Below are 13699 nucleotides of genomic sequence, written 5' to 3' on the forward strand. Positions count from 1 at the left end.
TTAACACCATAAAATAAAATACATTTATTTTAAATTTATTGCACAGATTTTTTTAATGAAGCAACAACATTTTATAGGTAGGAGAGAACAAGATACGCTATTAATATTCTTTCATTTTGCCAAAGTATTATAATGTGAAAGGCTCCAACATAGTGCGGTACAAAGCACTGTGAAAAATTAGCTTGAAGCAACACAGTGTCACAGTGCTCCTATGCAGCAGTTTATTGAGCTTTTTCTTTTTAACAGTTTTCAATTTCAGTTGCTGTGTGTGTGAAGAACGATTCATAGTGCTCTATTCTCCTAATATGCAAAACCATAGACCTTTATCTACTGAAGAACACAAATAAATACAAGACGACTCATAGACGTTGGTGATGATATATAGACTTACATTGTGTGAAAATGTGAGAGTGTTAAAACAAATGTGCCACTTAAATATATAAATAGCCTACAGGTATCGATTTTTAACATGTGGCATCAATGCATTGTATTTTTAGACATTAGATTGATGTATCGGTCTATATTGATGTATTGTTACACCTAAAACATGTTGTCATTTTCAAATACCTCCATTTTCACAGTCCACTCTACAACCACTTGGGTATGCGTCTTCAAAAAGCTCCATTCTCACTGGGCAAAAATGTTGTCTCAGTGTGGACAGAAGCCCAAAACGGAGAAAAAAAGATGCGTTTTCAAACAAAAACTGTGTGGTTAAGTCCTAAAAGTGAGCTTAAGATATTGATGAACGGGATAGTTCAACCAAAAATGAAAATGACCCCATGATTTACTCGCCTCCAAGTCACTCTAGGTGTATATTACTTTCTTCTTTCAGAAGAATACAGTCAGAGTTATATTTTTAAAAAAATTCTGCCTCTTCTAAGCTTTATAATGGCTATAATAGTCAATGGGGTCAAGATTAGGATGTCCAAAAAGTGCATCCATCCATCATACAAGTAATCCAAATGGCTCTGGGAGGGTTAAAAAAGCCTTCTGAAGCAAAGCGATGCATTTGTGTAAGAAAAATATCCATGTTTAAAACTTTATAAACTAAAATACCTAGCTTCTGACAGACGGCCTACACATCGATTTATGTCACACATCACATCAGGGGTAACTCGTCTGGCATAAGTTGACTTGCGTATTCCGTCTGCCAGAAGCTAGTTATTTTAGTTAATAAAGTTTTAAATGTGGATATTTCTCTTACACAAACGCATCATCTCACCTCAGAAGGCCTTTATTACCCCCCGGGGTCATATAAATTATTTTAATGATCGATGGATGCACTTTTTGGAACTTGCCATGCAGTGTCATTATAATGTGTGGAAGAGCAATGATATTCTTTTTTAAATAAAACAGACGATTGTGTTTGTCTGAAAGAAGATAGTCACATACACCTCGGATTACTTGAGGGTGAGTAAATCATGGGATCATTTTTGGGTGAACTATCCTTTTAAGTGCACTTAAGTGGCCTTTTATTTGTTTAATATTACGTTATTTGCAAGTACAGTTCATTAAAATATATATATTTTAGGATACTACGAGTGCACATTCAATACAATTAAACACTTGGTTCACAGTATGGCACAAAAGGAAAAATTCAGGTTGGCTCTGACATCATTCTACAACAGCACAATAGAAAGCATCCTTTTGGGCAGCACCAATGCCTGGTTCACAAACTGCACCTGACAGGGCTGAATGACCCTGCAGAGGGTGATGTGCTCAGCTGAGCGTGTCGCTCTTTACAGGGCCATATAGAAGCCTTCTACCCTCACATCAGGACACTTACTCCAGGAGGTTAAGAACAAGCATCAGGAAAATCATTAAGGACCCTCACCGTCCTAACAATGACCTCTTGTCAATGCTGCGTTCAGGCAAAGTCTACCATAGCCTGAAAACACAGAAAGGCTCAGGAGTCTCTTCCTCCATATTCCTAATGAGGAACCAGACTGAAGAGCTTACCACACAAAACACACGCATACACTCCTGGGCAAAAAAAGAAGAAGAAAAAGGGCCAAGCTCAAAAAGGCTAAACCCTAAGCTTTTTTAATTGTCTTAACCACAAATTATTTGTTAGGAAATTAGCCAAATTCAAGCAAATGCAGTCCTTAAAAAGCCATTGCCTTCTCAGAAAAACATCAAAGACAGAACAGTTTTTGGCAGAACATGGGAAGTTGTCTGTGGAGTGATGAATCACAATGAAACACGAGTTGCATGGTGATGTTCCAGAGCTGTGTCTTTGAAAATCTGGTGAGAAATATAGTAATGAATGCATCTCTACCACATGAAGCATGGAAGAAGAGTGTCATTGTGTGGAAGGCTTTTTAGCTGCTGGTATTGGTGAGCTACTTCACTGTGAAATGTTTTGGAGTACAGGAGAATACTGAGATTGAAAAACTCAATATTAAAAACATTAACACATTCCTGTAAAAAGCTCTCAGCAAGTTGAGGATGGCTATTCTGTGGTAAGCTACTTTGCACAGAATACTTAATTTATAGTATTGGTGTAATTCTTGCTAATTTCCTGACCGGTGATTTGTGACTTTAAAATAGTAAAGACCACTAAATATTTGGCCATTTTTGGATTGTCCCTTTTTTGCTCAGGAGTGTATACAGATTGTGTAGCACACACACACGTTGGCTTTCTATATTTTATGGGGACTTTTTCCATTGGCAAAACTATTTTTATACTGTACAAAACGGTATATTCTATCCCATATAACCCTACCCCAAACCTATTTTTACATATATTTTTGAATTTTTACCTGTGGTGGACAAAGTGCTCGCATCAAGTACTTGAGTAAAGATTTACTCAAGACCCTATTAAATATTACTCCAGTAGAAGTATTATTTTGACCTAAAACCCCAAACCTGGACATGTCCACATTTTAAGCTTTTATTACAATAGGCTTAGCAGCTCACCCTTTTTCAGCAAATTTAGTTCACAAACAACTAACAGTACCCAACCCAAGTATGATTTGATTGAAATATGAAGAATTAATTCTAAATTTCTGCATAAATAATTAGCTTTTCACACCATCCTCAGTTGCACGCACACTCAACTTCCGAGGATCTCCAGTTTTTGGCTCATTTTGAGTCAGAATTTGTGAATTCACTCTGACCGAATCAATGATTTGTTGAGATCAGATCTAGTCCGATCTGTCCAGTCCATGAGTGAATGTAATATACGCTCATCAATTAACAACAGCTATTATTGGTATATATGTTAATAATATAATAATTCATTTTCTGACATTTTAAATGATAAATAAATCTGAATTATGTTTTTGCCTTTTTTTAATTGTTCTTAATTTGATCTCATTCCTTCAGTATTGCCCACATGCTCACCACTAGACTTTCACTGCGATAATGGAAAATGCATCCGACGCTCATGGTTATGTGATGGAGACAATGACTGTGAGGATGACTCCGATGAACAAGACTGTCGTGAGTACATTTATCTTTTTTTGTTGTTTTTGTTGTCATAGTTTAAAGATAAAAAAAGTTTGGTTTTGTTGTTTGTTCTTTCCAATTTTGTTCTGTGCTGAACTGCAATTTCATGTTTTTTTTATTTAAACAGTTAATTTAATTTATTTAAAGCGGCACGTTTAACTGAAAAATGTACAGTTGGATTACAAAAATGTTTTGTTTTATTGGAATGGTATGACACTTGAGCCCCTTTCACACTGCACGTTGGACCAGCAATATTCCCGGAACATTGCCGGGTCGCCTTCTGTGTGAAAGCCACCACGTCCTGGAATTGATAACTGAATTGAACCCGGGTCGGGGACCTAGTAACATTGCGGGGTTTGATCCGGGACGAGCGCTGTGTGAACAAAAGCCGAAACTAATGCTGCAACGTGTACGTAGTTATCGTGCGACTCCTAGAGCTTGTTTTTTTTCAATAATACAACCCTGCAGTGCCAGAAGAGCTAGTCTGTGTTTTAAACGCAGAGAGTGTTCATATACAAAAGAAACTAAAATTAAACAAGCAGAAATGTGAGCAAACTGGACACAAGTCGAGACCACGGAGCTCCTTACTATCCGCGCTGAAGCTGAGATCGCTCGCCATTATACGTCACATCTGGATGTCACGTGTCAACTTGATCCGGGACCGTTACGGGTTGTGTGTGAAAGCGCACATATTAAGGTATTTCGCTGGCAGTGAGAATGGACCTAATCTAGCGGCCCCGGGAACAAATGCCGTGTCGTATTATCCGTGTATTTGCCGGAATCGCAGTGTGAAACGGGCTGGGGTGACTTGTATGGCATTTGCTATGTGATCACATGCACAAATCCAAAAAAAAAAAGATTAAATGGTAAAAAAAAGAGGCTTGTACTCTTCGCGGTTTAAAATGATAACCATTTAAATTAATTGGAAATAAAATATAAATAAATATACATTTTGGGAGTGAAATTTTCAAATCAAAATGGCACACAACAATGAAGGGGTCAATTAAAATAATATAAAAAAATAAGAACAGCCCTGTATACTTCCAACGAATAAGAACATGTTAAAAGAAATATTTTCCTTTTAGATATTTTTTTCAGTCATTTCATTAGACACGTTTGGCCTTCTTATTTCTGTGGGCACAAAAGGAGAACGTTTGAAAAATAAAATGATTTAGACTCATGCTGTATATTCTAGTGTTCTGAAAGCATGCGATTTTGGTGAGAAACAAACTGAAATGTCATTTATTATTTAGTGAGCTTGACCTCAGCATGTACTCTCCTGTGATCATTCCTGAGTGCATGAGCAGCAGTCCATCATAAAATAATTATACTATAATAATTATTTTATGATAACTTTTGTGTCCGTTCAAAGATGGTCACTATTGTGTTTCCATGAAAATGTGTGAGTTAAACTTAAAAATGTAATATTCCATAAAACATTAGCAAATAAAGCAGTTTTTCTATCCCATGTTTTCAAGAGATCAAAATTGTCACTTCCCTGGATGTTGGCGCAAAACATCTGTAATAAAAATGAAAGTTAATGCAATCGTGAATCGTGACTTGCGTCTCAGAGCATGCAGACGAAACGCAAAACACGCTGCATGCACGTGACGTGCCTAGTGTTTGGGAATGCATTCGTGTGAGGCCGTTCTGGGAGGTCAAATCATTCTCACAGAACTCGGCTCAGACATTTCAGAATGACTAGAGCAACTTTCGAGATGCTGTGCAATGAAGTTGGCCCGCTGGTTAGCTAGTCATCCAATCACATCCACTGTTGAGGCAAAGTTTTGTTGCGCATCCAGGTATTTATTTGGTAAATGTGTTTTCATCGTAGTTTATGTGCATGCCATCTTATCGGATAAATAATGTATCTGCCAAAAGTGAGCGCATATGTTTAATACACATTTTGTTAATTTATGTGCATCTTGGTGATATCCCAAAATACTTATACAAATAGGTGAATGGAAAATACTACTATTGACTGCTGTATTGACAATTGTTGTACTTTATTTGAACTGTTATTAAAAAAAAGAAAAAAAAAGAAGTCCGTAGATTGGACCTGGAACGGGCAAAAACATGTTTTTTGATGACCTTACAGGAAAGAGAGCCATACACAGGAGAAATATATATATATTTTTCACTCTGTAAGGAATAATAAAAAAAGGTCATTACAGACATCAAGTCTGAATGAAATAAAAGGGTCTATAACAGTTTCCAGATCATTGAATGACAAAATTGGCTTCACTTTTACCACAGAATTGATTGATCAAATGTTTGTACTAAATCAAAAATGACTTGCATTTCTGCTTGTTTATATACGTAAATTAGAAGATTAGCAACACAAGGAACATATCCCACTTGCCATAATTATCTGACAGATTTTTTAAATAATTCTTCAAAAATCTTTTGGCTAAACTCAAACCCAGCCAATCAAAAAGAAATGAGCTACGAAGTCATACATCTAAACGTGTATGGGTCTAAAATGAACTTTCACATCTGTATACATTTTTTTTACTGGCTGTAAAATCTTACTTTGCATTGTTCATTCTCCTCTTCACTTCTTATCCATTTTAGTATCTCATACTGTGGGATGTACTAAAGAAGAAACACCATGTGGACCTTATTATTAATGTAGAACCAGATTTGTGTGCAGTATGTGTCTGTGTGTCTATGTGCCTGTGTATGTGACCCGTGCTGGCAAAATGAGTTGCAATGTGCATGAGTTATGTACAAAAGTCCTTCAAAATGATGTATGATTTGTTTGAATTGGACAAAAAATTTAAGGCGCAACACCAGTTTGAAGTCGATGGTCAGCAGGCAATTTTAAGAAAAATCTAGTTAAAGTTTTCTAAAGGTTCCAAAACAAAATAAACTAACTTAAAATTCCTGGTAATAGCACTACATCTTAGAGACACACCAAGTCAACACAAAATATATATGGGAAAAATATATGTTCAACTTTTTTTCCCCCATGAAACAACAATATATATTGAAACAACAGCCTATATATTAAGATTTACTGTAATGCATGGATCTAACATACAGTGCATGCAGAATTATTAGGCACCTTGATTTTCTAATCATATTTTTTCCAGGCACATTTGATCAATTCCAAACCACTTTAATCTTAATAACTACTATTAATTTTGTATTTAATAATTTATAAGTGATATATATATAGTTGTTCATGAAGGCTGGAAATGTGTGCAGAATTAATAGGCAAGTTTTGTTTTAAGGATAAAATGAGCCAAAAAAGAGATTTAACTCAGACTGAAAAGTCAAAAATGATTAAATTCCCATGAGAAGGATACAATATTAATGAAATACTAGAAATTGCAGTTAAGGCATGACCATTGGACCGTGAAATGCTTATTGGGTCAGCAGGGTCAGTCAAAAACAGTTGGCAAAGAAAATAATAATTAAGAATTAAGGTGAAGAATAAAGTGTGTAACCATCAGGAACCCTTTAGTCTCCAGCACCACCAGTTTCCAGAACTGCAACCTACCTGAAGAAGTGAGACTTAAGAGACTTAAGTTAGCTAAAGAATTGTTCTTCATTCTTTATCTTCTTTATGATACATATACACACATACACAGTCACAGACATACACATACACATACACACACACACACACACACACACACACACACACACACACACACACACACACACACACAAACACACACACACACACACACACACACACACACACACACACACACACACACACACACACACACACACACACACACACACACACACACACACACACACACACACATACATACATACATACACACACACACACACACACACACACACACACACACACACACACACACACACACACACACACACACACACACACACACACACACACACATATATATATATATATATATATATATATATTATACATACACGCGTTACATATACATTTTACTATATATAATGTTGTAAAGAAAACAGTATGTGTGTCTGTGAGGCATTGAGAGAAAAACAGAAGCATCTTTTGCATCTGACCCATATTTCTCAGCGTTGTACTCTTGAGGCTCTTCTCATGATGGGGGGTCTGTCTGCCATAAGCTTTCCATGAATTTTTCATTGACATGCTTTGTCTTTTCCACCACACTGCTCTGTCTGCTTCATCTCTTAAACTCAGTATCTCTCTTTCTGCTTCTGTCTTTTTACTTTTGTTTTGTATTATCATTTAAATAGCACAATGCGATATTTTATGCTTTCAATACACCACACGTCCTGTGCATTTTGAGCAGTTTTGTGCAAGTAAGACCTTTCTTTTGCTTTTTGCTACAAACTGTCAGGGCAATATAACAATGTACAGTAATAAACATGACAAATGTACATAAAGATGAAACTTATTGTAATATGAAACGGAGTGAGGGAAAAAAATATTATTATTATTATTTTTTGCTTTTCCCTTTCCCGTGTGCTTCTGTTTTTTTTTTGTGTGTGTTTTTTTTTAATTTTGTGCGTATGGCGAGTAAAAATGCAGTGGAGCAGAAATACACTTATGTCTGGTGTCGGTCTGTCTAGCGCGGTGGGTGGTGTAAATACTAGCAGCATCACATTGAATGCTGCTGTTGGAGTCTGCTGGTGTCAATAAAATGCTGTGAGCGCCACCAGTGCACTGGATTGTGTAGCTACAGAGTGTTGCTAGCTTCTGTAGTACTGAGGAGCACACATTTAATATGAAGTTAATAAAGGCCTTAATCATTTTATTATTCCCCAATTTTTTCTGCCTGGTTTTTAATGGTTTAATTCCATTTTAGTAATAAATAAGTGTGTAATTAATTAAAGACATGAAACTCATATTATTTAACAATAATTTATGAGAAGTTGTACATTTTTAGGGGCATATGAAATTGATTTTGATTTTTGAGTTCATAAAATAATTTAATGTATTAATTTTTCTTTTCTTTTTTCTTTTCTTCTTTTTTTTTTTTTTTTTACAAAAAATTGCCCTATGAAATATTTTAAAATGCAATCAAATAATTAAAAATTGAATGTTTACTCCTTTTATTTAATGATAACTTTTTTGGGGGCAAACAGTGTCATTTAGATGTTTACTATTAAAATTTAAAACATGTGAAACTCCTTAAAGGGGGGGTGAAACACTCAGTTTCAGTCAATCTCATGTCAATCTTGAGTACCTATAGAGTAGTATTGCATCCTTCATATCTCCGAAAAGTCTTTAGTTTTATTATATTTATAAAAGAAATATGGGCTGTACCGAGTCTTTCCGGAAAAAACCGAGCGCCTGGAGGCGTATCGTGTGGGCGGAGCTAAAGAATGACAAGCGCGCAAAGCGGTGACCCCCTCAAGCGTGGAGAAACCCATGGCTATCTCAGCAAATACAGATAATGATCCAGAATCAAATCTGAGGGAGAAATAAATTGAACAGGAGAAACGGCAACATCAGGACGTCCGTCTCTGTGGTATGTACTGTATTTAGGGGCCTTTGTGTGCAGTTTATGAGGACATGATTCGGTTTATGGACTATTGTATGCGACTAGACCTTAGAGGTAGCAAGCAAAACGGTTTTGCACGTCAGAGTCAGAATAGTGTAACGTTATACAGAACAACAATGGAGTAACCGTTAGCGCATTTGAATGACGAAGCACGCGATCGTATCGTTTACTGATGTTTACTCATGCGACGGTAGCCAATAGCAGAGACATTTGAAGTTGATTTACTCACCGGCATCTTCCAAAGCAGGACCGCTCTGTCAAAAACACACTTCTTTGGTATGATTTGGTGAAGTCCTGTGACAGCAGTGACCGTGGAAATCCACTTTGCGACGCGACTGAAGCGATGCCTTGATGCTTCCCGTCATTTCTGCGTTCAAATCGGTTCAAATGCAGCGCTGCCTTCCCGGAATGCTGTGCTGAAGCGTTGAAGTCGCTCGACGTCACCCATAGGAATAAAGTGGAGCGCGGCGCCACATAAGTGTTCACGGACGACTGGATCTGCACCTGAGAGACTGTTTACAGAGTGCATTTCCTCTCTCTCCCTCTATTCACGCACGCGCGCACCCTTCCGGGAGAAGAGCCCGTACGGCCCATACAAGGACCTTCCGCTCTATTTAACGTCAAGTAGACCCATACTCGAAAAAAACTCGCTGAAACTTGTGAGAAACCGGAAGGAGTATTTTTAACACAGAAATACTCCATCAAACGTCCAACATTAGTTTTTGAAACTTTGTCTATGTTTAGGATGGGAATCCAAGTCTTTAACAGTGTAAAAAGCTCAGTATGCATGAAACAGCATTTCACCCCCCCTTTAATAAATGTGATCTTCAAAAAGTAAAAAAAAATAATAATATTGTTTTGTTATTATTACTTTGAGAAGTACATTCTACTGTACAATAGTAAAATATTTTTTCAAGAGAATTTTTTACTGTTAAACCAAACTTGTATTATCAACAAATAAAGAATTTCCAAGTCACTCGAAAGCCACTCAGACCCTGACAAAGGCTTGTTAGCCGCAACTCATAGGTGTACTTATCATCTGTTTTTATAAGATTAAGCCATGATGAATTAAAAGCTTTTTTACTTTTTCTACACCATTTGAGTGCCTTGGAAATTCTTTATTTATTGAGTTGAACCATCCCTTACATCGAAAGGGCACCAAGATAAGGAATTCACACCCCGTGCAGCACTTCTTTTACATTCTCTGCTTTTGACAAACTTTTATTATGATTTGATTCCACGATTCATCACGTTTTCCGTATTGCGGAAGTCAGAGGGCTGTACTTACAAGTGACTTTTTGCAGATGTTTGATCTATGTGAACCCATTGCTGACATTTATTCAATATCTGTCTCGTATGTTTTTATTTTTTATTTTTGAGCAGCACCGCGAGAGTGTGAGGAAGATGAGTTCCATTGTCAGAATGGATACTGTATCCGCAGCCTGTGGTACTGTGATGGAGACAATGACTGTGGAGATAACAGTGACGAGCAGTGCGGTGAGTTCCTTTATACTTTGTTCAGGATGATTTTCTAAAGCTTACACTGTGTCCTAAATTGAATACTTCCATACTATATAGTATGCAAAACCCCCCAAAACAGTATGCCAACACAGTAGCATGTTTGAATACCTAGTATTAAAAAAAACAGTAGGAGAAAAGGACCCGGAGATTCTGAAGTACAGGAGAAAGTCATGCTCCATAGAGTAGAGTGGTGTGTGTCAGGCATTAATGCTTTCTCTATTCCTCCTATTAACCAATCTCAACAGACAGGTCATCCTTGATAATTGGGGCCATCTGGTCTTAATCAATTTCCTTCCAAGGCATAGTGGAAGGAGCAATAGAGGGTATGCATTGATGTATGCACTTTTTGCCATGCCGGACTGAGTGTCAAAAAAGCTGCTGCATGACTCGATTTAATAAGGGCAACATGAGGAAAACAAACAATTATCAGTTTAAACTAAAGTTTAGACTCCATATAGTGTTCTTTACTACTTACCAAAGATGGATATTGATCAGTGCCTGATTTCGATGCCGGGGAAATACATGATTCAAGTTTACATTTGAACACCTTATATAAATACAATATAGGTCTAAATCCAGGTGACCACTTGTATCTATTATATCAATTACACTGTATTTAGCACAAACCATAGACCGTAAAAAAATATGGACGATTCGACATCATCCGTTTCCCCTTGCCATATTTGAAGCTTTCAGGCGGCCTTGCACGGCGCTGACATCTTGGGACAGAGTCTGCGCAGTAGCGATTTCGGTACCGGAGTTGCGCAGTAGAGCGCAGGAAGTAGAGCAGGAAGTACAGTCGCGATATCAAAAGCTCGCCCACACTCTCACAAATGCAGAACAATTAATTATGTTGGTGTGAAATAAACAGTTATGGAAATGTAGAAATTAAAGCTAAAGCTCCAATCTGCTCCCAAAAATTCAGAAAAAAAGTCCGTTAGTGCCTCAGTGACAACTTCACTCAGAGAAGCCGTCAGTCTCAGCTGTCAATCATGACGTCACACCCCCCGTTTTTAAAGCATCAGATAACTAACTAAAACTAAACTTATTTTAAAAACGAACACTTGAAATGAAATCATCGTGATGATAACTGCCTTCAATGACATAAACTAAGTTTTAAAAATATTTGAAGTGTAATTTTATTGTTTAGTTTGCCTCGTGTCCATTAGAAAACACAGAGGGGCAACTATACTGGGACCGGTCACCGGGGGCGATCGAGGCGCGAAAGCTTCAGTATCTAAAAGGGAGACTGCAGGCTTGGCACAAACAGGGCTACAGTAATATGTGAGCAACATTTGCATAATAGTTTGTAGTTTTGAGAAAATGTTTATGCATAGTTTTTGAAAAAAAAACTAAAATGTTAAATCACTGAAATAAGGTCATATAACACACTTTAAACATTGTTCACAAGGCTTTTCAGAACTGGATATTGTTGCCTATAGGCTTTTCTTCAAAAAAAATTGAAAAACATTTTGATCACTCATTTATACAAAACAATATAGTAATTTAACTTTTGAAAGATACTTATTGTCAGAATGGCTGTATGCAGGGAGCGTGTGGATCATCATGAATAATCCAGGTTTGTTTTCAATCCTCAAATAAAGATTTGAACAGTTATGAATCAGCATATTGATTCATGATTTGGATCGCCAATGTCACGCATTTCAGTTTCGCAGTTTGACACGCGATCCGAATCATGAATAAATACGCTGATTCATTACCGTTCAAAACTTTATTTGAGGATTGAAAACAAACGCTGAAGAGAAGACAATGCTGAATAAAGTTGTAGTTTTTGTTATTTTTGGACCAAAATGTATTTTCGATGCTTCAAGAGATTCTAATAAACTAACTGATGTCACATATGGACTACTTTGATGATGTTTTTATTCCCTTTCTGGACATGAACCGTATAGTGTACATAGACTTGCATATGCTCTTGGACTAAATATAAAATATCTTAAACTGTGTTCCGAACATGAATGGGTGTGAAACAACATTAGGGTGAGTCATAAATGACATCAATTTCCTTTTTGGGTGAACTAACCCTTTAATGTATTTGAAATGTACTAAACTGCAACTTCATTGCAAAGGTGTAATCATTACAAATATATTTAAACAGGCGTACAACACATACAAGTTTCATATATAAATGACTTTTTAATTTAAATTTAAATGCAGTGTTCTTCAAACACGCTGTTAATTAAATATTCCTCTCCTTGCAGCAATGACAGCTGTTCAGACCTTGTGCTCTCTTGTTGTCAGTTTATTAATATATTCAGATCAAATTGACATCACAAGGTTGTCTAATCAGTTCTTCAAGGTCTGCAAAATTACTTTTTACCATTTTTTTTTTTTTGGTGTAAAATTTGGATTTATTTATTTTTAATTTCTGTCATGATATCCAAATTAGTAAATAGCATGAATAGATTTTTCTCGCACTAAGTGGGACCTTTAATGTTTTTCTTTTAATTTAAAAAAGTAAAAAAAAAAGTTTTATTAAAATGTAAATTAATTTCCCAGTTACACTTGTTACATTTTCCTGGTTAAATAATCATTACTTAAAAAAAGAGAAACCAAATATAATTCTATTTTGTGTTTTACATTAACTTTTTAACTTTCAATTTGTTAAAGTGTAGTATAAATAACCCCACCGTAAAAAAAACAGTAATCATGTTTTCAGACAACTTGTTGTTGTTTACTTATTAATTAATCTTCCCATTAACACCATTTTTTTCATTCAGACGAATTTGCGAACATGCATAAAAACAAGAGGCGGGATTTAACGCACGAACCAATCGTATCCAATCATATCCCATAATGGCTCAATGGAGGCATTGCCCTTCTCTCATGTGACTTGGATTATTTTCACATCCAATTATTGAGGAGGCACTGCCTCCCTCGCCGTCTCGGAAACTCCCCCTGTACAAAATCATGTTTTTGTTTTTCCTTGAGTACAACATGAGCTAGATGGCAAAAATGATGGTTCATATGTTCTCTCTCTGTTCACTGCTACATTTAGGAATCAGCCATCAAGCAGATTATGCTCCCAGTGTGAATGCTGTAACCTGTTAATATAGATACAAAATAAAAATGTGCTGTTAGTGTGCAAAAGCTATGAATAATAGTCCATTTTGTAGCATCTAAATTTGTCTAAAAGGCCAGAGAATTGGCACCAGCCCAGCAATCCTTCATAATGTTATGCATATGTTACTGGTGTTGTGCCTATTCTTACAGTTGCT

At 36.4% G+C, this 13699-nt stretch overlaps 1 protein-coding gene across 2 annotated transcripts in view; it reads left to right on the forward strand.

The window, feature by feature from the left end:
• The window catches only part of lrp4 (low density lipoprotein receptor-related protein 4), a 132776-nt gene that overhangs the window by 63265 nt on the left and 55812 nt on the right, over positions 1–13699 (forward strand). For both annotated transcript variants that reach the window (XM_067423339.1, XM_067423418.1), the window contains exons 3-4: positions 3328–3444; positions 10323–10436. In XM_067423339.1, the coding sequence (XP_067279440.1) occupies positions 3328–3444; positions 10323–10436 (231 nt within the window). The remainder of the gene's footprint in view (positions 1–3327; positions 3445–10322; positions 10437–13699) is intronic.

The sequence above is a fragment of the Pseudorasbora parva genome, chromosome 1, assembly GCF_024679245.1.
Source record: "Pseudorasbora parva isolate DD20220531a chromosome 1, ASM2467924v1, whole genome shotgun sequence".
Classification (NCBI taxonomy): domain Eukaryota; kingdom Metazoa; phylum Chordata; class Actinopteri; order Cypriniformes; family Gobionidae; genus Pseudorasbora; species Pseudorasbora parva.